Genomic DNA, 26,510 nt, shown 5'->3' with positions numbered 1-26,510 from the left:
TCCCACAATCCCGGAAGAGAATTTTTTAAATGAAAATCATAAGTATAAATGACAAACAACCAAAATATTCATATACATAATATACAAACGTTTCAACTTTCTATACAAACGTTTCAACTTTCTCCAAAATGGATCGATTTTTATCTTTCAAAAAGTAGATTCACTTCATAGTATTTTGGGAGCAATCATATGGAAGTGGGAAATTGGTGATGGAGCATGTTCCTTGCTTTTGTTCTTGGGCCGGGCTTCTAATCTCATCCTATTTATTGGGTTACAATCTTATGTATGGAAGCAAAACCCGTTCTTGATATGTTTTTAGTTTTTATTGCTTTTGTGGCTTTGTATTTTGTTCTCATGATCGAGCTGGTCTCCGTCATTGTAACTTTTATAAGATATTCTTCATTGTTTTAATGAAGATATCTTCTTATTTCAATATAATCCTTCTTTTTCGCCAAAATATATATATATATATATATATATATATATATATATATATATATATATATATATATATATATATATATATATATATAAAATATAAACTAAAAGTGTACTTTATTTTTTCAATAAGTACATTTTTATCTTGATGATCATTTATCCAGATATGTAATTGAATTATATATTATTATTTATTATTTTAACGACTTAGAAGATGCCCGTGCATTGAAACGAAAAATTATTTCGCTGTTTAACATAAACATTTTTTCAGTAGTAGAGTTGACATGCCGATTGGAGCGAGAGATCGCCTAAAAGAATAAATGTTTCTACTATACACGTTAAACTTTGTTTTGGTAGTTTATAATTGCAATAGGTTTATTGAGATCTATTAGAAATCTTTTATCAAATGTAAAGTAATGCTCCATTCTTTCTATAATAAGTTTCATCAATTTTTGGTATAAGTTTCATCAACTAGTGAAAGGACTCTAGAACCACGGGTTTGTTTAAACGATAAAGTTAAATTATATGTTTTAGGTTTTAAGCGAATGTAAATGCCAAAGTGTTTTTTTGAGATTACATTGACAATTAGATACACAAAAAGAATTAGCATTTGAATGAAAATCCAAGTGCTAAAATAGAATAAAGAGAAAATATATCAAAGCGAAAGTAACTATAAGTATGTTCATAAAACCACTTGAGTATGTTGAATAAATAGTAGTAATCACCACCTTCAAATGTAGTTATAGATAATTGAAGACCCGTGCATATACTAATTCAAGTAACAATTACTCCATGTTACTTCCTTTAGGGCCACTTACTGGATTATGAAACATGACTAAAGTCCATTAATCCATTAATCGAGCTGAGACTTTCTTGTTGATAGTTATTATCATTTGATTAAAATTCAAAATAATTGGAAGAGTTACCGTGTTTTGATTTTATCTAAATATGGTAGATTGATTTATAAGGTGATTGTATTCATCTTATTTAAATTTGGTATATATATCAACGTGATTTTAGTTTTTGTATCAATATTAATTGATAAAGAATAAAAATATTAATTTGGAATATATAAGGTGATCTTATCGATTAAAATGTTGTTTACTTTGTTTATCGTTTATTTCGCCTACAGATACAGAGTTAAATAATTAATATGATTTTTTTCTAATTGTAAAATAAATGCATTTATGACATCACTTAGGATGTCTAGAATTTTTTCTTTTTCTTTTTAATTTTTTTTAAAGAATTATGACATCACAATTTTAGAGATTTAATAGAATCTATAAATTATTATATATCACAAATAAAGACATTTGATGTCAAAGTTGAAAAGAAGACTTTATAAAATCAAAACATGATAATTGTTATGGAACAAATAGAGTAGTAAAAAAACAAAAATATGTATACTTATAGAAAAGTTAAAAAGAAAAAAGGAAATATATATATATATATATATATATATATATATATATATATATATATATATATATATATATATATATATATATATAATAAAATACCTTATCTAAATAAGTTAGGAGGTAGAACAAAAAAAAACCACAAAAGCAAAGAAAAGGCATAGAAATCAAACTATATATCAAGTGCTAACACATGCAAATTATCGTTTGTCTCACTGAAAATACAAAAATTTGAGTGTGATTTAGTGTATAAGAGTAATCATATGGAGACATCTTCCCACAATCTTGGAAGAGAATTTTTTAATTGAAAAGTATAAGCATAAATGCAAGCAATAAAAATATATATATATATATATATATATGGGGGCAGGATCAATGGGGAAGTAACCAATCGGGGGGAAGCGGGGGGAAGAAAAATTTTTTTTCGTCTTTTTTGAATTTTTTTTTCCGGCATCAAGATCACACGAAAATATGAACATTTAGAAGAGACACTTCGTGATGAATGTTATTATTTAGGCTGAAAAACGATCGACAAAAATAACATTCAAGATAATATTGTTCGTGAAGAATATGCACGTTTTTTTTCTTCATGTTTTGTGAAGTAAAATTTAGCCCGATTTAGAGTTTAGGGTTTAGGGTTTAGGGTTTGGTGTTTTGGGTTTATGACTCTAAACCGTTCGTGTTAAAAACTCAATCTAAATTCTAAATCTAAACCCTAAATCTAAACCCTAAACCTTAAATTTCTAAACCCTAATATCTAAACCCTATAAACCCTAATATCTAAACCCCAATAGCTAAAACCTCAAAATACGCTCGAAAAACACGATAATTGTTATATATTACTTCTTCGAGCGTTTTCCCGCCAAAATAACATTTATCACAAAGTGTCTCTACTAAATGTTCATATTTTCATCTCATCTATAATGTTCGTGAACAAAGTTTTTTCAAAAAACGAAAAAAAAAAAAAGTTTTTGCTTCCCCCCGAATGGTTACTTCCCTCTTGATCCTACCACTATATATATATATATATATATATATATATATATATATATATATATATATATATATATATATATATATATATATATACTAAAAAAAGTACTTTATTTTTTAACAAGTAACAATCACCTGTTAACCATTTTACTTGGTACCACAAACTATAGCTTTTAAACTCAAAAGCACTCATTAAATTAATCTCATTTATTTAACCCATATCATTAAAATCCTTTTAAAATCCAAATATCAAACAACATATAATTTGAAATGGGGAAAAATAACTAACACTTGAATCTTAAAATCTACATGTTTATATACAAATGTCTTAGTGACGGTAAAAATAGTCATGTATTTTTTCTGGTAGTGAAAATTATTTACGTGAACTAATGAGAATATTCTTAAGAAGCACTACACACCTTAATAATGGAAATAAGCTTCAAGTGACCATAACAAAGATCAAACTTGAGCTCTAAATCATCCAAGATATTAAGCTTTCACGGTGCACTAAAAGTTTGTTAATGTCCAATGTACAATCATTGTGTCAACTCTGTTTTCCAAAAGACAAATCTATACATCAAGAGTAGGAGGTTAAAGTTACCGTTTTTTCTTTTTTCAAATTCTTTTTTATTAGTCCACATATATATTTTAGTCCATTTTAACTTTAAAATATTGACATGAACAATAACACACGTCCAACTTGTTACCTTAAGTGTTCATGAAAAATTTAGAACTAAATGTTGAAATTTTTATCACTTCTTGTGCTTTTAGGTTACAAAGTATTTATAGCACGTACTAATATTTCATATCATCTATGTTGAGACAAAAATGAAAAACCTTAACCACTAAGGACAATAAGATCCTTTGCATCTATATATGAATATTTTTTAATAGAAGAAAAATAATTAAATACGATAAATTCAACTCATCTTTTTTTTTTAACGGCAATAAATTCACATATTTCACATTTTAATGGTATTCTTTAAACAAATAAACCTCAAAAGTTTGGCATTTCTCTTCGGTTAATTTATATTTTATAATTTATAAGTAGTTATATTATATGGAAAATGATATACGTAAGCATACTAAAAATAATTTTATTCCATTATATAACTCAACCCTGCAATTAATAACATTAATGATAAAGTTATATATAAGAAAGTCAATATTAAAAGTGAATATTTATAATTTGTAATTAATTAACCGGAGTTTTCAAATTTAAATTTGATATGTTTATACGTTTAGCATTGTCCAAATTATATTTATTGTTTATTTAATTTTAATTTTAATTTTAATTTTAATTTTAATTTTAATATAAATATAAATATAAATATAATATAATATAATATAATATAATATAATATAATATAATATAATATAATATAATATAATATAATATAATATAATATAATTAAAAATGAATCGAGTGTTCATGACGTGCCTGGGAAAGCGTGTGAAGATTCCCGTCACATTAGGCTCGTTTTTCTCAATTATTCAAGATCACCAACAACCTTTCTTCACTATCAGCCGTCCGATCTCCTTAATTTTCTTCATCCACGGTTAAGCAGAGCGCGTCTACAAATAATACACCGATGGCTCCGGTAACCCTAGCCTCACTTCGGAAACAAGCCTCCACGTTTTGACCCGAACCTATACCCCACCAAAAGAAACATTAATTTAATTAAATATGTTAATAAGTGTTTATCAGCTTTGTCAGGAAACATGAAATAACAACATAAACAGAGCAATATATGCATAAAAATAAACATACATACACATAGACACATGTGTGTATATTATAGTGATAGAAAGAAGGTGCATTCAGCTGTATGCAATTGCATAATAATTGATCGTCTTGATCACCATTAACAAGAAAGTAAGAATCTTTCTACTAATTTCTGCAACCCCCCTTGAAAAAAATTTCAGTTTGATCACAATATTGTAACCCCATGTGAAAAAATCACAAATTTAGCTGTTTCCCAGTAGATTGATGGCTTCATTTGTGATGTGAACCCAATAACTTTATGTTGATAGCTTTAATTTAGCTAAAAGATTGCATTTTTTTATAGATGTATTTGACATTATTGGTCTTTCTTGCTATTTATGGGAAAAAAATTAGTTAGGCTTCATGCAGAGGTTTATCTTGGAGTTTGAGTTGTGCATTTGCCCCAAAAATGTTATTTGTCTTTCAACTTATTAATCTATAGATATTAGGTAGCCTACAAAGTTCATTTGCCACAAAATTTAGTTGGATTATATTATTTCAGAGATTTTGCTTGATTATATACACAGTGTTTGATTATTTGTTTTGTTGAAATGTTTTACATAATTACTTGAGGTTTACTTCTTGAATTTTCAGTTGATTCAGACTTGCTGAATTTACAGAAGCAGGATGTTTTAGTTTATTTTAAACCTCTTGAATTTTCAGTTGATTCAGACTTGCTGAATTTACAGAAGCAGGATGTTTTAGTTTATTTTATTTTATTATTTGGTTTGCCATTTATTTATTTATATGAATATGAATTTGAATTGAGTTAGAAAGTGAAGCCTTTCATATGTCCTACAAGTTGGAATAAGTTGGATATGTGATTCAAAATCTTTTCTTGTGATTATAGTGATAAACTCTATAGGCCCTCATATTATCAACATCTAACCATGTTCCTGTGAAAATATATAAACAAAATGCAGTTTTCAATATGAGCAATCATAGGTAGTGGCCTTCCTCCTCTTAGCGAGAGGTCAGGAGTTCGTCTCTCGTGGGGTGCAACATTGCACACAAGGTTGCCCCGTAACCCTTGAATTCCACCCAAGGGTGCCTTCCGCACATCGCGTTGCGGGGGCAGGGGGAGGGGGGTTTTACCGCCCATGCCCTCGGATTGGGCAGGGGGGTTTCCTCCTGGGCGGCAGTTGGGGGCGGGTAATGCAACTGTGGGAGATGAATGCGTGGTTGGTTTAGTCCCCGTGGGTGATCCCGAACTGCTTCTCAAAAAAAAAAAAAAAAAAAAAAAAAAAAACAAATGTGGTAAGGTAAATCTTTTGTTTTATTTGGTCATTCTTGCATATTGAAATGTTGGCTCTGGATCTTTGCAAGAATGATAATTTGTTTGTAACAGATGCCCAATACTATTGTTTGCAAAGTCAGTAACTTTTATACCATGTTGTATGTATTATCTGTTGCCTGAGGCATGATCTAATGATAGATTGTTTCTTGATTTCTTTTTAAAAAGGTGCATGTAGGAGTCAAACTTTAGCTGGATTCAAATGTTAGAAGGATAAATTATGTTCAAACAGTTGCAAGAACTCCAAAGGCAAACAAAAGTTCAAGAATTAAATAATGGTAGACAACTAAATGTCATGAATCAGCTATCTTCGATGCAGAATAAACAGTCCTCTGGGCCTCAATTTGGAATGACAAATTATGGTATACCAGTTCGTGATCCATCCCAAATGTTCAAGTTTGTTGACACAAAATTGGGTCATCGAGTATCAAACCAATTGGCATTTTCACAGACTCAAAATCAGGGGATAAGTGGAATTAGTTCGAGTCAACACTTTCCTTTTCAGTGGCCTTCACGCGACTCTTTAGGTTCGTTGACCAAGAGCAAAAGTCAACTAGCAGGGACATACAATAAATCGTTATTGGGCGATCAATTCAATGCTTCTTCAAGTGAAAAGGCAGCTACTTTGGATCCATTGGAGCAGAAGATTTTGTTCAATACGGGCGATACCAGTGAAAATTGGAGTGCTCTTATGCAGACTGCAGTTGCAGACACTTCTAGTAGTGATGATGGGACCCACAAAAATGATAATGCGCTTACTCCATCATTCGATAATAATTCTCGTTCGCCATATATTGGTTTTAGGTTCGGTTCATCAAGTCAAAGTCAACTTGTAAATCATTTTGACCCATCTCGGATCACTGAACACAAAATGAGTACTCATAATCCGCTTCCAAATCAGAATTTGTCTTATAGCGGAAGTAGACACGCGACTTTTGATTCTAACGTTTCTCAAGAAACGCCCCAAATAGTTGCAGTTAAGAAAGAAGTTGACCAAAGATGGTCAACTACAAGGTCAACAAATTTACGGGCGGATGTTGGATTCAAGAATGAAAATGTATATTATGAAAATAAAGTTCCACAAGTAATCTCACTTTTCCAAGTGAATCCTGCTTATGGGAATAGAATAAGTCAGCCCTCTGACCAATTAGCCAAAAAGTCAACTCAGGCTCCTGTAAATCCTGAAAAAAATGGTGACATGGCTAATAAAGACGTGACTGTTTCGAAATCAAAGAAGAGAAAGTTTTGTAATTTTGAATGTCTGCCGTGGCATAAAGAAGTGACTGAAGGTTGTTCAAGGCTTCATGATACGAGGTTTGTTACAGATTGTTATATTATATGTTTATGTTACAAGAAAATGAGCTTCAAGATTTTAGTAACTAGACAATATGTTGTGCAGCACTACTGAACTGGAGTGGGCAGAGTCTGCGGGCCGGCTACCTGAAAGGGTATTTTTGTAATTTGGATTATATAATCGTGATATGTCAAAAAAGTAAAAGTGTTTTTAATATTTGTCCTAAACAATTTATTTATCAACAGCTGAAAGAGTTTGAAAAATTAATGGTTAGCCGTAAAAGGCGACTTGTTATGACAACGCAGCTTCTGCAACTGTTATTTCGGCCTGCGCCAGCTGTCATTCTCTCAGAAGATGCTACTGCACATTGTGATAGTGTGACGTATTACGCTGCTAAATTAGCACTGGGCGATGCGTGCAGCTTATGCTTGTAAGATTTAATCTTTGTAGTTAACTTCTATTTGTATTTTCAATTTTCAACCTGGGGGGATTGTATTCAATCCATCTTTTGTTTTTGGAATTTCGATACAGGGCATCGAGGAAAAAGCGGGCTTCTAATAGCAGCAACGATCAGAATCTATCAAGACTGATAGAAATCTTCGTTGATAGATCAAAGAGGCTGCAGGAAGAGTTCTCAAGGTAAAGATGGTAATATTAAAGGCTAAAGTAGTAATTTTGACATTCGTCTATTCGTCTAAATAGAATCATATTATAAAGGTTTGAGAAACCGGATTCGACAATTCGGGAGGTACAGATGGATTATCAAGACTTGGAGAAATTTGCAGTGCTCAGTCGGTTTGCCAAGTTTCACACTCGAGTGGCATTAATGAAACGTGATACCGAATCTTCTGGTGCTGCTTCCTCAAAAAAGCCAAAACTGTATCCTCAGAAATATGTTAAAGCTGTACCAATGCCCGATACGGTACCCGAAGTGCAAAAGTGTCTTTCTTTATGATACTTTCGATTCCTTATGTGTTCTCTATCCTAGGCTTCCTAGTCCTCATGACACGCGTCTAATCGTAATTTAGTTAAAAATAATTTTCCTCTAAATCAACCTTAATCAACCAAGTATATAATGGTTTTGTACATGTTAATGAGCATCTAGAAGGATGCAATGCAATTGTAGCAGGTATGTATAAATGCTTAATAATGTTACAATTATTTTTATGGGATTACCTTTTCAATTTCTTGAAAGCTGAAATAACAAGAAAGTTGATATTCCCCCATAATTATTCACTATTGACTTTTGATGGTCTTTCTTTTTCTAATATTGACTGTAAATTTTTTTGTTTATGCTATATAATACTCCGTACTTGATAATAGTTATATTAATGAAAAAGCATTTAAAAGCTATTCCATTTATATAATTTTGTCAAATATTAAATTATTCAAATACGTATATATAAAGTCAAAGTCCGTAAAGAAAGATTCTAGATTTCCTTAGCCTTTATGCCAAAAACCAAAAGGAAACTTCCAATTTTACCAGTCTTTTTTTTTCTTTTTTAGGTTTTTTGTTTTCTCTAGTCACATGTTTTGGTATCTTGATCCTGCTGATGTGGCAAAGTGAAAACAAATTGGGATATATTAGACCTTTGATTCTGTACATCTAGAAAATGTAAAAAGTAAAAGAAACAAAAAGAAGTTTTATTAGTATGATATATCTACTGAGATTACATATACCAGAATTAGTTAGATGATGCTGATGTAGTAGATATAGTCACAATCACAATACTAAATATATGCTGGTTGGAAGGTGATGTATTATGTGTGAAAAAACAAGTAGATAAAAATTTTCTTCATTTGTAGATTTGTGGGGTAAACTTGTATAAATCCAGAAAGAACAGCTGGATGGCTTTAGTTTCTTGTATAAACATGGTATGAAAGATTTGTTGACAGTAAAGTTTGTGCCTTTTGTTACCTTATCATCATCCATGTTGTATGCCATGTCAGCTAGGATGGTTTCTTGGAGGCCCACTCTTTTTTTTTTTTTTTGTATTTGTATTTGTATTTGTGGGCCTATAGGTAAGCAATGTAACATGAAAATGAAGACAATATATGTGGGAGCAAGATTCTGATTGGCTAGGATGGGTTAACCAATAACTGGCCTGCACAGTTATGTACATGGATTTTGGATGTTTTGGGCAAGGTCCAAATCAAAGAGCTGGTTATGTGGGTTTAACACATTAATAAGCCCAAATGGACCAAAACTGTAAGTCAGGCACCTAATTACACAGCCAATCAAGTATCCATTATGATTGGGACTAACAGAAAATGGCGGATTTGTTTAAATTCTAGACATTTTTGTTTAGAAAAATCTTTAGCTATATGAATTCGGCCTAAAATGGAGGTTAAGTGCTTGTAATTGTACATAGTTAATACGTATATATTATTTATATTCAACCAAGACGTTGTGGGTTCAAGCCTCACTTGAGGCAGTGAGATGTAAATATTCATGGTTTCGTATGTAGATTGTAGGTTTGCCTTTCAAAAAAAAAAAAAGTACATTTACAAGCACTTAACCGAAAAGACAGAGACTTTAAGATGAAATAGTTTGTCACTTTGTCACCAAATATTGTTGTTAGCAAAGATACTAATAATCTGGCTGTTTCAAAGTTATAATAGTGTAATAATAGTAATATAGTATTACAATTACAAAACTAGTAGTCACCATCAGTTTGCTTAGAAGTTATATACATCTTGAACTAATCATTAATTCTATTTTATTCAAGATAATAGATAGAAAGAAGCCAAATCTGTGAGGAAAGTATATATTGGTATTGATATAAACCTCCAAAACATAAAATCTTTTCATGACCTATTAAATTACTAGTTCAAGTATTACTTACTTGAGCCCACAAAAAATAAAAAAATAAAAATATTGTGAATGATCCCTGCAGGCAACAATGTAGCACTGATTTCTGTCAATTTATATGTCATCAAGTATCAAACAACATATGATAAAAACAAAAATGAACCAACAAAAAGATGATGAAACTCAAATTATATATTCAGCTTTAATGGATCAAATGCTATACTAAAAACAAGTTACATTTTGGCATATAGCTTAATAATACCTGTGTATATAATTTAGGGTGAAGCTTCAAAAAAATACCATCAAGTAAGTAATTAACTGCTTCAAAAAAATACCATCAAGTAAGTAATTAACTAACTTAATAACCAATTAACCACAAACACAAACATAAGGAGAAGACTCATGTTATAGCCATACCTTATCCAGCACAAGGCCATGTAATTCCTCTAATGGAGCTTTCTCAAAATTTAATTAAAAACGGTGTTAAAGTTACTTTTGTAAACACAGATGTCATTCACAAACTGGTAACAAATATCTGGTCAGAAAAAGATATGATGCAAATGGTTTCAATGTCTGATGGGCTTGAACGACATGAAGACAGGAACGATCTCGCTAAGCTGACTGAATCAATAACACGAACCATGCCCGAAAAGCTAGAAGAACTTATTAACACTATTAACAGAGAAGATGATTGCAAAGTAACATGTGTTCTTGTTGATAATTGCATGGGGTGGGCTTTGTATGTGGCCGAAAAAATGGGAATTCGAAGGGCTATGTTCTGGTCTGCCTCTGCTGCTACATTGGCTTCTATTTTGAGCTTTCAAAAGTTAATAGATGACGGAACTATAAATGAATATGGTAAGTATTTTACGTGTTATTTTGCTTATTACTTGTTCGATGTCAAGTAAACGAATCCAAACGCTCTTTCAAAAGTTGCTTATGGATCTACTTTTTTAAAAACCAATAAGCACTTACTATAACATGCTTATTTATAAGCGTATAAGGTAGAAGGTTTTTCCGCGAGTAATCCTACCCCATACATACTCTGATGTACGCAGCCCAGCAGGATTACTCCCTGGCTGTTTTCAACTCATCTCTGGCAACCACTAAATATTCGTGCTAAATAGGATTCGAACATGAGACCTGTTGTAAGAAACTCAGGGGTCCAACCACTGATTTTGATGTAAGCAATCCCAAACAGTACCACTGTGCTAGTAAATAGGTAAACGGATAAGGTTTTCCATGTTCACACAATGACCCCTGCACTAGCTTTACTATAAATATGAGTCTACTTTGAAGATTGATTTATATATCATTATTTTGTATGGTTCAGGGGTTCCATTAAATGATGATATGATTCATTTGTCTCCAAACATGCCACCTATAAAACCATCAAACCTCTCATGGGCATGTATTGGTGATTCAGACACAACAAAGATTTTATTTAATGCTTCAGTAGAATTGGTCGAGGCGGCTTCAATGGCAGAGTGTATATTTTGCAATTCAAGTGATCGTTTAGATGCAGCAGTATTTAGCCATTTCCCACAGTTGTCACCAATTGGTCCTTTGTTGGCAAGGAACCGGCTAGCCGAACAAGCTGGCCACTTCTGGCCAGAAGACTCCACTGCTTAACATGGCTAGACCAACAGCAACCAGGCTCAGTTATTTATATTGCATTTGGAAGCTACACTATCTTTGACCAGACTCAGTTTGAAGAACTAGCACTTGGTCTCGAACTAACCAACAAACCATTCTTAGGGTGGTCCGACCAGGTATTCGTAGTAATTTTAATATCAGTTGTAATAGGAGTTTAACCCACAACAGTTACTTTAATAACGCTAGGCTACAGTATGTCGGCCTATTTTAACCGGATAAATAATCATGTATATTAATCTCTTTATTAGGTATAACCAAGGAGACTAGTGTGACATTCCTAGATGGATTTAAGGACCGAGTTGGTACACGTGGTCGAATCGTGAGCTGGACCCCGCAACAAAAGGTGTTGGCTCACCCATCAGTGGCTTGTTTCTTGAGTCATTGCGGTTGGAACTCGATTCTAGAAGGTGTTAATAACGGTGTTCCGTTCATGTGCTGGCCTTACTTCGCTGATCAGCTTCATAACGAAACTTATATTTGTGATATTTGGAAGAATGGTGTGGGATTTAATAAGAACAATGAAGGGATTATAACACGTGAAGAGATTACTAACAAAGTGAACCAAGTGTTAAACAATGGAATTTATAAAGAAAAAGCTTTAGGCCTTAAAGAAGAGGTTTTAAGTGGTCTTAGTTAAGGTGGAAGCTCTAAAAAGAATTTAAGTGATTTTATTGAATGGATTCACGAAAAAGAAAGTGATTCTCAATAAAGTTTGGAACTTGATCATTTGAATGTTTTGTATAAGCAAGATTGGGTATTGTTGTTGTAACATGATGAATTTTATCCTGCGTTTGCATTGGTAATTGTTGCGGTAAAAAAAGGACTTGGTTGGTATTTTCTTGAATCAAATATATTGTTATCTTTCTTTTCTTGAATTCTAAGTTGCAATAGTTAGTTTTAGGTGTTTAAAGGACAAAGTGCAAAGAAATGTAGTCTACTTTTCTTTGATTCGGTTTAAGATGACTAATTGCTTTTAAGATTCAACAATGCATACGCCCGATTTTTTTTAACAGCGAGATTGGAATCACTGACGGTGACCACCTCCCACCACCTGATCATATTCATTCCACGTGTCAAGGATGTTCCCCGAACAATTGCCATAAGACAGACTCTGCCTCTGCGTGTAGTTACCCTTGGGAAGCACCCCAGAACATCTGCCAAAGAACAAGCTCAGACGGTGATGCCTCCGCCATAACTAACTGCAAAAGCATATTGCATTATGAAATCCCCAGATGAGACTCGAATTCGGGACCTTACGGACACCCAGAAAGGCGGTAACCACTCAGCTAAATGGACATGGTTCAAATACGCCAGATTTGGCTACAATATTGAGACACTAACATGTTGTGTTTCGAGGAAGATTAATGGTACCCAAATATATTGAAAAACAGACAGACATGCTAGACAAGATAGATATTATTATGACAAATTGACAGTACGAATGTAACGTGGCTTTCTATTATGACCTGACCAGATTGAGGCAAGTCTTTGAATGACCTGAGCCCTGACCCATTATACGTTCTATTATGCATGATCCATTTGACGCAGGTTTTTCGATGTCTCCGATCATTCTGACCCGTTTTGACCCGACCTGCCAATTTTCCACCCGTTGTTACAATAGAAAGTGAATCTGATACCAAAGAGCCAATGAATGAAAGTTACGATTTGGTATCAATATGAATCTTACATTTCTATTATCACCTTACCCTGTTTTTTTCACGGCCCTAGCCCGTTTGATCCATTTCGGACAGACCCACCGTTTTAAAACCAGAGAGCCTAGGCCGTTGACCCGTTTCGGACTGACCCTCCGTTCTAATACCAAAGAGCCCATGGCTATGGAATATGGATGGAAATTTAGATTTTGTGAACATAATTGTTACATGGGTTGCAAAAGTACATGGTATAAAAGCCTCGGTTCTGATTTGAAATCTAATACACTCCGTATCTAATTTAGAAAAACGTACAAATTAAATTGTATTTATGTAATACAACCAAAAATGATTAAGTGAAAAGGTAATAAGTACTCCTAATTATTTGTCACCTCATCTGTTGTGCTGGATTAGCATAGATTCACCAATCAATGTGTATCGAAAATATCAAAATTTAATCTATTAAACCATGCAATTACATACAAAGCCATGAATTTAAAACAAAATTTACATATAAAGTAAATCAGCCAGAAAAGGTACAATAAAATCTAAACTAAACCACATGCAATTCATAATTTTATAATCTAAGTCAATCAATAATCAATAACAAAATTTAACAATGAGAGATCTCCCTTTGATTATCTCTGTTCCAAATAAAAAACAAAAAAATCATAACCATAAAATAATAAAATTATATATGTAGTAATTAATTTAATTATCTAATTATAAAATAATTACTCCTGTACAGATGAGCCGTAAAAATCGACTAGTTTTTGTAACACGGATACTTGTGTACGTAATAGTAGAATATAATCAGCGGTTTCTTTAAACAACTTATCAGCAGATGACGTGGCTGAACCGGCACCGTCGATTTCTTGCGCCGGTATAAGGTTCTTCAGAGCCTCAAGCTTGTCGGAAACTGATGACGTTCTCGTTATTGTTGAATTGTTGTTTTGATTATGATGATGTCTTGATTTACTTCTGTTGTGACATGAAGACGCCGTCCCTTTTCTCGCCGGGAAATTCTTTAATCTTCTCGGCGTCGACCCCATCACCGGAAAATTTGTAAGGAGATAATTAAATGAGGTGGTGGTGATTGATATAACGGGAATACTGTGACCGAGCGTTTTGGGGTTTAAGTAATTGAATCGTTATCGTTTAGCCCTATGTTTTATTGGCTATTTACAAACATGCCATTTCGATTTTTGTAAAATATAAATTTGTTCCTTTTCTCTTATTTATAAAACATCACATTTATATTCTTTTTACAAAAATAATAATAATATAATGATTGTATTAAACGTGACAAAATTAGCTCACATTAAGTGCGAATAAAATAATTTCTGGACTTTAAATTAGTGGATGTTTATGTTTATAATCTTGACTAAATTTATCGGATAACAAAATTACAAAAACATATTACTGTTATGATCACCATAGATTATAAGTTCCGCTAATTTTGTGAGTATTTTGTCTTTATATCTTATTATAACAACAAAACTCAATGTCACAAGTCTTTATATCTTATTATATCAACAAAATTCAATGTCACATAATTGTGATATGAGGAAGGTAAGATTTACACAAATCTTTTCATATTCTAAAATAAAGAAAATGTCATTTCTTTATCCAGAGTGAAACACTTCAAAAATAGAGAAAGTCATCTTTTCAATGTTTTATGGATAAAAAATTGTTTTTGAATGGATCTCCGGTATAAGTAAGTTTAAAAAAATGTGATAAGCCGTAAAAAAAAATAGAAGAAGAAGAAGAAGCTCAATCAAATTGCAAGGATCAAATGAGTCATGATCCCGTGTAGCTTCCTGAGACAACACGGTAGAGCCTTAGCTGAGAGTTTGTTTTCATAAACGGGCCTCTAAGTTGTAGCGAGTGAGTATATAACTTAAGTTTTCATTATAAATTCTCAAGCTTTAACCACAAAACTATTATTTGAGGTTGCCATAATTGCGATTTTCAAGCATAAACTATTTTTAAGCCGCCATTTTGATTGTTATTCATCAGCATAATATGACACATATCTTTCATACATAACTCTTAGATTTATTTAGCTGCCAAATCTAAAAATATTCTTTTAGATATTTTGTTAGTTTTACTTTATTTGCCTTGAAATAAAAATGTGGGTGAAGACTTGAATTGGTTTAGGGGGTGATTAGGTAATTTGTGGGAAGACGACAAAAGAAAGGTATCTGAGTTTGAGTTGAGTTTGAAAGACATATAGCGGGAAGGGAGGGAATTGAAGAAAAATTGACACCCATGTTGTACAAAGCCTGGCTCACCTGTAAATGGCACATGCGAAACCACCACATTGGGTTGGGTCCATCTCATCCACATTTTACCAATATACCCCTTCCTTCTACCTGCATTCTCTCTCTCTCTCTCTATATCTATATATATATATATATATATATATATATATATATATATATATATATATATATATATATATATATATATATATATATATTTCTATTAACTACATATATATCTATAACCTTATATCCACATGTCAACCAACCCATAATTTAGTGGACACTTAGGAGAGATACTTAACTCACAAAAAACCTATAGATACACCACATTTTTTCCTATTTATTTTTACCTCACAACTTATCTATACATATAGATAGATACACCACATCATCAACTTTGAATGCAAAAGGTAAACTCAATCCAAATTCAAAATTCGAATGTTTACATTTGGTACCGAAATAATTTCAAATTTTTACAATTTCCAAAGCAAACACTAAAGTATATTCACACATTCCAATATTTCCATGTTTATTCACTTTGTTCTCTCACCATCAGTTGAAACACTAATAGATTAAATCTAACAATTCATAATCTCTCTACACATCCTTCCACCTTCTTCTTCCAGGTATTAATTTTTTATGTATCGTAATCAGTTTCTTAATTTTTCGTTATTTAATTAGAATTTGTTTTCTCAACTTATATGTAGTTAGAGATTTATATTCAGTTATGATAATTTGTGTTCTGAAAATTGATTTATATGTAGTTATTATAGATTTTTAGTAAATCTTTACAGATAATTGATTTGTTTTCTCAGCTTCTATGTAGTTAGATATTTATATGTAGTTATTGTAAGATCCTGAAATTTTATGCATCTGAAAGTGTTCCTGAAAGTTGTCAGTAAATGTGTGCATCAGAAAGCGCCACAAAAAGTCTACCTAACACTTATGCATTTTCAGAATTTACATTAGAATCAGACTCAGACAATTGTAGTCCCTGAAAGAGGTTGCTGTTTCAGTTTCAGTCTCAGTTCAGTGGGACGCCGTCCAGTTTTTGGGACGCCATCCACCAATGAAAGATGGGACGCCGTCCAGCCATTTTGGACGCCGTCTAAATGGCCTGACGGGCCAGCTGTTGTAATTTGACTAAATTAAAAGGGGTACTTTGGTCTTTTTACTTGAGGACGAATTTGTAGCCATTATATCAGTTTTAGATCCTATTTTGGATCATTTTGACATCCACACATCTCTCTCATCTCATCATAGAGAGAGAGGGAGATTTTAGAGAAAGAAAATGGATTTTGGGGAAGAAGAAGTTTGTTTCGGGTTAAGGTGCAAGAGTTAAGGTTGTTCACCTCATTCATGGCTACGTTGTGATAGTGTTGGTAAGTTCTAACTCCGAAATTTATTATTTGATTTTGATATTCAAATTAGGGTTTGAGCTTGATGTTGTTAGAAACCCTTGAATGGTTGTGAAATGAGTTTGTTGTGGTTAGTGTGATGACCCGGAGATTTCCGACCAAATTTAAACTTAATCTTTATATGATTCCGACACGATAAGCAAAGTCTGTAATGTTGAGTCTCAAAATTTTTGAACTGTTCACATAAAATCATTTGATCTTTGACTACTCCCGACGATTCACGAACAATTGTTGTAAAAAGAATATGTATATATATATATATATATATATATATATATATATATATATATATATATATATAGGTAAATATAAATAAAGGTATATATATATAATAATTTGAGATAATAAGATACAATTTATTCATTAAAATTAAATTTGTAAAATAAGTTGTTACTAATATAAATCTATGAATAGATATAAATGATTTCTATAATAATTATTATCATATGTATATTAGAATATACGTAAAAGTTATAGATATTATATGTTGAATTTATTCTAATAAGAGAATATAACATGTCAAGTAAATATATATATAAAACTTATATATACATATATATGTATAAGACAATTATACTTAAAATACAAACACATATTATACAATCTATTTATATTAAAATGAATAAATAATATTCAACATATATTATATGTAGTACAATTATAATACATACCATTAATATATTAAATATCAATACACACAAAAAATATGATTATTATGTTAATATTACTATTATTACTTTCATTATTACTAATGTTAATATTGATATTTGTATCATTAATGTTATTATTTTCAATACAAGATATATATATATATATATATATATATATATATATATATATATATATATATATATATATATATGACATATGGTGTGAATAAATTAATATATATATAAATTGACATGGTATTATTATTAGTAGTATTATTGTTGTTAATAAAAATATTAGTACTATTATAATCAGTATTATTATTATTTAATTGTTATTACAAATTATTATAAACATTATTAGAATTAATATTTATATATTATTTAATTATTCATATTAATGGGATATTATATATGTAAAACAGCGAAATTAAAATTGAATCAATTTCTTGTAGCTTTCATACTGTGATTAATTGGTCCTTTCTGTCTCTAATTTTTGTACGAACTCACAATCCAGCCAAGAGTATAATCCAAATTCAGTTAGGGGTCTTATTCGATATATTATTTATTTTATTTCTCTGATTAATAAAACTCGGTCGACTAAAATGGGTTATAAACTCATTGAATTCACTTACCATTTATTTTATCAAATACCCCATATTCAATTATACAGATAAATTTTAAATCCTCTAATCTGGCGAATTAAACAAGGATTAATGAAAAACAAACAGGTAACTGCTCTGCTTCTACTTCAATTATTTAAGTGTTCTAATTCGAATTTAATTTCAAAATATAATAATACAGTTTTGATAGGAATGTTGTAATCAAATTTTCTGCAAAGTTACAGCTTTCAATTCCTAAAAACATGTTCGAATTTACGAGTCAAAGTTGATTTTTAAAAAGTCAAAGATATTGTTCTTCGCGAAATTAAAACTCGATTTAATGTTTATGTTTCAATTATTTGCTCAGAAAGATTCTAGGGATATTTTGATACCTATGTTGTGAAGAAATTTTTGGTTATAACTGTCTTAATTTTGAAATTGGGTATTGAGTTCATCGTGTCTCCGTATGAACTGCTACTGCATTTTTTTTTATTTTTTTTTTCTGTTCTAACAAACCCTAACACTTAAAATGAGTCGTTTTAGTTTCAATTACGAGTTTTAAAACAAACAATTTAAGTTGTTGTTGGTTTTGATCTCTGGTCCAGCGAATGATAGGAGAAGAAGATAGAAACAGATTTAAATGGGTTTTATAAAATAAAAACTGGTATTAGTTTGGAAAGACGAGCCAGCCCAGCTGGTTTGATTGTATTGCGGTTTAGCGAGAGGTCCAGGGGTCGAGCCCGAGCAGTGACATTCTTTTTGGAACTTGTTAATTTGAGGTAGTTATCATATTATTATTATTATTATTATTATTATTATTATTATTATTATTATTATTATTATTATTATTATTATTATTATTATTATTATTATTATTATTATTATTATTATTATTGTTGTTGTTGTTGTTATTATTATTAATAATTGTTGTTAACATGTTAATAGAAATAATAGGATTAGTATTATTATTCTTATTATAATTCTTGTTAAATATTGTTATTTTGGTATCATGTAAACACTATCAACATTATTATTAGAATATTTATATTTTTTTCACTAAGATTATTATCACAACTATTAAAACTAATACTAGAATCATTATAAATATTAGAATTATTATTATAAACATAAGTATCATTATTAATATAAGCAGTAGTAATAAAATGGTTAAAATTATTATTATTATTAAGTATTAGGATTATTATTATTATTATTATTATTATTATTATTATTATTATTATTATTATTATTATCATCATTATTAGAAACATAATAAAATTATTATTATAAACATTATAATTAGTGACAAAATAATACAACTTATTATTATTTTTGTAAATATTAGTAATTGTATCATTTTTAGTACTATTATTATTATTATTATGAGTATGTTTAGGATTATTATTATTGTTACCATAAAACAATACAAGTTATTATTACTCTCACTAATATTAGTATAAATATCATTTTCATTACAAATAAATATTTTGTGCCTAAAATATACTTAATACATATATTATAATCATATTAATAGTTTATATATCACATATCAAATATAATAACATTATTTATATAAATACTTATATATATATAACAAATTAAGAATATTTTCATATAATACTAACCATATATATATAGAGATATATTAATATAACCAAATATATAAATATTAAACATTTTAAATATATATACACAAACTAAATAAGTATAATATATAATTCAAATTATATATATAAACTTGTTCGAATACGATTATACATTTTAATATATATATATATATATATATATATATATATATATACAAATGATATAGGTTCATGAATCCGAGGCCAACCCTACCTTTGTCCATTGTCGTTATATGTATTTTTACTACAAAATATATTAGGTGAGTTTCATTTACCTTTTTACCCTTTATATTTTTGGGCTGAGAATACATGCGCAATTTTTATAAATGTTTTTACGAAATAGACACAAGTAATCAAAACTACATTATATGGTTGAATGATCGAAATCGAATATGCCCCTTTTTATTAAGTCTGGTAATCTAAGAATTAGGGAACATACACCCTAATTGACGCGAACTCTAAAGATAGATCTATCGGGCCCAACAAGCCCCATCCAAAGTACCGGATGCATTAGTACTTCGAAATTTATATCATGTCCGAAGGAGGATCCCGAAATGATGGGGATATTCTTATATGCATATTGTGAATGTCGGTTACCAGGTGTTCAATCCATATGAATGATATTTTTGTCTCTATGCATGGGACGTAAGTTTATGAGAAATGGAAATATGAAATCTTGTGGTCTATTAAAATTATGAAATGATTATTTATGTTAAACTAATGAACTCACCAACCTTTTGGTTGACACTTTAAAGCATGTTTATTCTCAGGTATGAAAGAAATCTTCCGATGTGCATTTGCTCATCTTAGAGATATTACTTGGAGTCATTCATGACATATTTCAAAAGACGTTGCATTCGAGTCGTCGAGTTCATCAAGATTATTATTAAGTCAATTATAGTAAGATATATTACGAAATGGTATGCATGTTGTCAACTTTCGATGTAATGAAAGAGTGTCTTTTCAAAAACGAATGCAATGTTTGTAAAATGTATCATATAGAGGTCAAGTACCTCGTGATGTAATCAACTGTTGTGAATCGTTTATAATCGATATGGACTTCGTCCGGATGGATTAGAACGGGTCTTCACAGTTGGTATCTGAGCGGTGGTCTTAACGAACCAGGTCTTGCATTAGTGTGTCTAACAGATAGTCATTATGATGCATTAGTGAGTCTGGACTTCGACCGTGTCTGCATGTCAAAAGTTTTGCTTATCATTAGTGTCGAAAATTATTTGATTATCATTCTTAAAGTCTAGACACGTCTTACTGCCTCTATTGCATAGACAGTGTATAGATAAATTCATATCTTAGCGTATCTGTTATTGTTACCTTTGCCTGACAGCTTTCTTAGATTCCTCCGTAACTTATGGAATTTTAGTATTATATATGCATATGTAAATTATGTATTGCAGGGTACTAATCTGCATCCTATAATCTATTCTTATCGAAAATACTTCATCTGATCGTACGAGATGAATCCCTCAACCAATTCGAGACCAATTTGAGTCCCTCAGATTCTGATAGCTATTCCGATAGTTATTCCGACAGCTATTCTGACATGGATATTCACCTAAGCTCCGAAAGCGGTGTCACCAGAAGGAATCAATCAATAAGCCATCCCCAATTCATCTGATGGGTTCGTAACCTCCTTAATCATTGGAGACAAGAAGAAGGCGATCCTTTCCATCCATCACATTGCCCTCTTGGCGAAGAACCTGAAGCACTTAACGGCGAACCTGTTCGAAACACCATTTTCTCTCTCATTTTCAGATTATCTCGTCACGATTATATAATACACCAAATTCTAGATCATATTTATCCGCTCGTCCGAACCGATAATCACCCCGGTGTAATAGAAGAAGTCAACGAGCTTCGTGCTCGCGTAGTGGCTTTGGAGAATATGGTGCAAATATTACAAACACCAGCAGTAGCACCAGCAGCATAACCAGTACTACCATGATCAATGCCAACAGTACCATTACTACCACCAACAACCCAAGTTTCATCATCATATGCCTCAATATCACATTCTGTACCACGAGCATAATCATCGTTCTACATATCGTTCTACATCATTTATCTTCGTTCGACATGGAGATTATGTAATCTCTAATGTTTTAGAGATTATATATTCTTCTTCTAACGGTAAATCAAATGAGTTTAATATCATATTAATTCATTAAATCCATGATTGCATCTGAAGAAAATATATATACAAGTATATTTTCATAAAGATTGTAATTAAAAATTCTTTCATACAAACTGTTAATGGTGAAAATATTTTAACGGGTAGGTAATACCCGAGGAATATTTAGATTTCACTTTAATAAGTTACACTGTACATTCGACGAAGCTGATTCAACAGTCATTTACTATCCTACTTACAACCACCGATATACGTATCCGTTCACCGCAGAATAACCATTTTCATTCAATTTCATATTTGGATTTTGACCTACCAGAATCCAACAAGTGGCATAATGAAGAAAACATTTGACGAAATAAAAATTTGATAGAAACAAACAAATTAACTACAAAAATTTTGTTAAGAATCCACGCTAACTGTTCCAGCTAACTGATCCTAGCTAACTGATTACATTTTATTTATCACAATTTATTTATCGCAATTTATTTATCACAATTTAATTATCGCAATTTTAATTCTCGCAATTTTATTTATCGTCATGCAATTTCTGTTATTTACGTTACGCACTTTATTTATCGTTATTTAATTTCTGTTATTTATTTTACGCACTTTAAATATCGGGACACGTATACAAGGTTTTGGCATATCATATCGACACATCTATATATATTATTTAGAATTATCATAGACACTCTATATGCAGTAATGATCGAGTTCTCTATACAGGGTTGAGGTTGATTCTATAATAATATATATACTTTGAGTTGTGATCGAGTCTGAGACATGTACACGGGTCACGATACGTATTAATTAATTCGAATATTATATATTAAACTTTATATGAATTATTGGACTGTCAACTGTGGACTATCGACTGTGGACTAATAAGATTGGACAATTAAAATGAATTAAAATATTGATTATAATATATGAAACTAAACAATTCTTCAAGTTTGCCACTTGATATCATCTTAAACCTCATTTGTATCTTGACAATTACAATCTGCGATTCAAACCTTTCATAATTCTTGAAAACACTTCAATCGATAGGATGAACCAACCGCACTCCATCTACGGAAGAAGAAAGATTGATGCATATAGTTATGCACCTAAAAACACTCAGAACCTGAGTAAACGTTTAACACGTATCTGTGCTAACTCCTTGACGTTGTTATTACCGAAAGTAACTTTACAATCTCTCTTCAAATTAGCAAATTTTGTCACAGATCCAACAAGTCAACTTCGACTTTTCAGTTGGATTAACCTTATTATAAACTCGATATATATACGTGCTCTTTTATTGTTACCGGAGAACCTTTTATATCCCACCATATTATCAGTAGACGTACCAGCAACCTCGTTGCTCCTTGGCTTAAATCTCTCCGACAAATCACTATAATTATCTATTGAAGTCTCATCATGTACTCATCCGCATCTTGTAATAAGAATTGCCATACCAATTACCGAAAATCAGCAAATCTGTATTGTAAGTCTCGCAACGTTTCCACATCAATAGTTATATGTATCCATATAACAATTATCTCTTAGAACTATGACATTCCATTCTGAAATTTAAAAAAAAACACCAGTCTGCGAATAAATGCTCTGAATTTTGAAAAGTTGAATGAAGCAACAAAAACTGTAAACGACCTCAACAGCCAAAAGTTTGGTGATAAAGAATGGAATGTTGGGAACGCTCGATAGAAAATTTGGTACTGAAAAACGGATTGAGCTAACTATGAAGGAGACCAAGGACAAATACAAGGACCAAACCCTATATTCAAAGAATCCAGGTAATTCTGAATCCGCCGAAATCTTTAGAGAATATCTTGTTCCGAAGTCATGTTAAAATCTTGCGAAAAATTTTTCTTCACCATCCTTCGATATTAGAAATTTCAAGATATCATTGTATCTTTCATTATAAATATCCTCCATATTTCTGAAGATATTTCATAACTATTCTTATCTGAAATCATTAATCTCTTCGTGCTATCAGTATTACATCATATAGAAACTGTTAGTTTCTATATTCTGTAAACTTTCGAGCTTAAAATATGAATGTTATTGAAGTAATGTTGGGAACTAATGCATGAGATAGTATAGTATAATGACACTTGATCAACGTGATTATATTACAGTAAGTCATGCTGAGTTTCTTATGGGACGTGATGATTCACAGACCATAACGTCATCACGTGCCATGTTACATAACTCTTTCATTCTGATTAACTTCTGAACACATCAAGAAAATATATTCTTGATAGTTCTATTCTCAGTGATTCTGGTGATTTGACAAATCAAATCGTGCTATTACGTTCTTTCTTGTTTAGAACATTAAGCTCATTCGAAACTCCACACCTATGAATTCTGGACCGTTACTTGCGAAAAGGAAACAAAAGCATGAAGCTCCGAAATAGAAAGGGGGTATAAATCGCAGCAAATAGGAGAGAGCATTAACTGTGGATGGCAACGATTATAGGAGACAGAAGCAAGGATATCGAAATATAAGGTAAGATATAAAACTCAACAACAACACAGAAATTACAAACTGTGGATATTAATACGAATAGCAATGTAAAGGCACAGTATAATTAAGAATAGTATCACCCAAGGTAATAGTAGAAGTAAATAGATTTTTCTGGTGGAAGACTGAAAAGAAGGATGACAGAAATGATAATTAGGAAAATATCAAGGATTAGATTAAGCATTTTTCACAATCTTTTGGATATATGAACTAAGAAAGAAAGTATAGGAATTGTGAGAATAATGGAACAGAAGAGCTTAGTTTATAGTGGAAATATCAGACAGAGTAATCGAGGCAGATCATCGTATTTAATTATAGAGATCTTAATCTCTTTATTCGCCGAAGAATCAAATCTCTTAAATTTTGAAGATTTTCTTTAGATCCCTTGAATTCCGAAACTCAATCACGACTACGTCAAAAGTTATGGAAACTCTCTATTTTTTCATCTCGTTCTTTTGCGATAGCTCCACTCGTATTCTTAGAATAATCAAATTATTTTATCATTATTATTCAATGATGATAAACTTCTAATTATCAACTCATATTGGTCATGAAAACATTTTTATTGTTAACCATGACCACCTCACTCAAATTTCGGGACGAAATTTCTTTAACGGGTAGGTACTGTGATGACCCGGAGATTTCCGACCAAATTTAAACTTAATCTTTATATAATTCCGACACGATAAGCAAAGTCTGTAATGTTGAGTCTCAAAATTTTTGAACTGTTCACATAAAATCATTTAATCTTTGACTACTCCCGACGATTCACGAACAATTGTTGTAAAAAAAATATGTATATATATATATATAGGTAAATATAAATAAAGGTATATATATAATAATTTGAGATAATAAGACACAATTTATTCATTAAAATTAAATTTGTAAAATAAGTTGTTACTAATATAAATCTATGAATAGATATAAATGATTTCTATAATAATTATTATCATATGTATATTAGAATATACGTAAAAGTTATAGATATTATATGTCAAATTTATTCTAATAAGAGAATATAACATGTCAAGTAAATATATATATAAAACTTATATATACATATATATGTATAAGACAATTATACTTAAAATACAAACACATATTATACAATCTATTTATATTAAAATGAATAAATAATATTCAACATATGTTATATGTAGTACAATTATAATACATACCATTAATATATTAAATATCAATACACACTAAAAATATGATTATTATGTTAATATTACTATTATTACTTTCATTATTACTAATGTTAATATTGATATTTGTATCATTAATGTTATTATTTTCAATACAAGATATATATATATATATATATATATATATATATATATATATATATATATATATATATATACATATATATATATATACATATATATATATATACATATATATATATATACATATATATATATACATATATATATATATATATATGACATATGGTGTGAATAAATTAATATATATATAAATTGACATGGTATTATTATTAGTAGTATTATTGTTGTTAATAAAAATATTAGTACTATTATAATCAGTATTATTATTATTTAATTGTTATTATAAATTATTATAAACATTATTAGAATTAATATTTATATATTATTTAATTATTCATATTAATGGGATATTATATATGTAAAACAACGAAATTAAAATTGAATCAATTTCTTGTAGCTTTCATACTGTGATTAATTGGTCCTTTCTGTCTCTAATTTTTGTACGAACTCACAATCCAGCCAAGAGTATAATCCAAATTCAGTTAGGGGTCTTATTCGATATATTATTTATACAGATAAATTTTAAATCCTCTAATCTGATGAATTAAACAAGGATTAAGGAAAAACAAACAGGTAACTGCTCTGCTTCTACTTCAATTATTTAAGTGTTCTAATTCGAATTTAATTTCAAAATGTAATAATACAGTTTTGATAGGAATGTTGT

General features: G+C 30.4%; 1 protein-coding gene and 1 pseudogene across 1 annotated transcript; both read left to right on the top strand.

The window, feature by feature from the left end:
• The first annotated feature begins 4,629 nt into the window (after positions 1-4,629).
• On the top strand, positions 4,630-7,636 carry LOC139900110 (uncharacterized). Its single transcript, XM_071882910.1, has 4 exons — positions 4,630-4,725; positions 6,077-7,222; positions 7,308-7,356; positions 7,448-7,636. Exons 2-4 carry the CDS (start codon positions 6,129-6,131, stop codon positions 7,634-7,636), a joined length of 1,332 nt encoding a protein of 443 aa, XP_071739011.1. The 5' UTR covers positions 4,630-4,725; positions 6,077-6,128.
• A 1,907-nt stretch (positions 7,637-9,543) lies between these two features.
• Positions 9,544-12,379, top strand: LOC139900109 (UDP-glycosyltransferase 83A1-like; annotated as a pseudogene).
• The last annotated feature ends 14,131 nt before the right edge of the window (positions 12,380-26,510 follow it).

Source organism: Rutidosis leptorrhynchoides, chromosome 3, assembly GCF_046630445.1.
Source record: "Rutidosis leptorrhynchoides isolate AG116_Rl617_1_P2 chromosome 3, CSIRO_AGI_Rlap_v1, whole genome shotgun sequence".
NCBI lineage: Eukaryota > Viridiplantae > Streptophyta > Magnoliopsida > Asterales > Asteraceae > Rutidosis > Rutidosis leptorrhynchoides.
This window is presented reverse-complemented; position numbering and strand designations above follow the sequence as displayed.

Bases quoted from the DNA above. Each gene is read 5' to 3' on its own strand.
- LOC139900110 (XM_071882910.1), top strand. From the start codon at position 6,129: ATGTTCAAACAGTTGCAAGAACTCCAAAGGCAAACAAAAGTTCAAGAA. The intron at 7,223-7,307 runs GTTTGTTACAGA...TATGTTGTGCAG, and splicing joins TCAAGGCTTCATGATACGAG to CACTACTGAACTGGAGTGGG. The intron at 7,357-7,447 runs GTATTTTTGTAA...ATTTATCAACAG, and splicing joins CGGGCCGGCTACCTGAAAGG to CTGAAAGAGTTTGAAAAATT.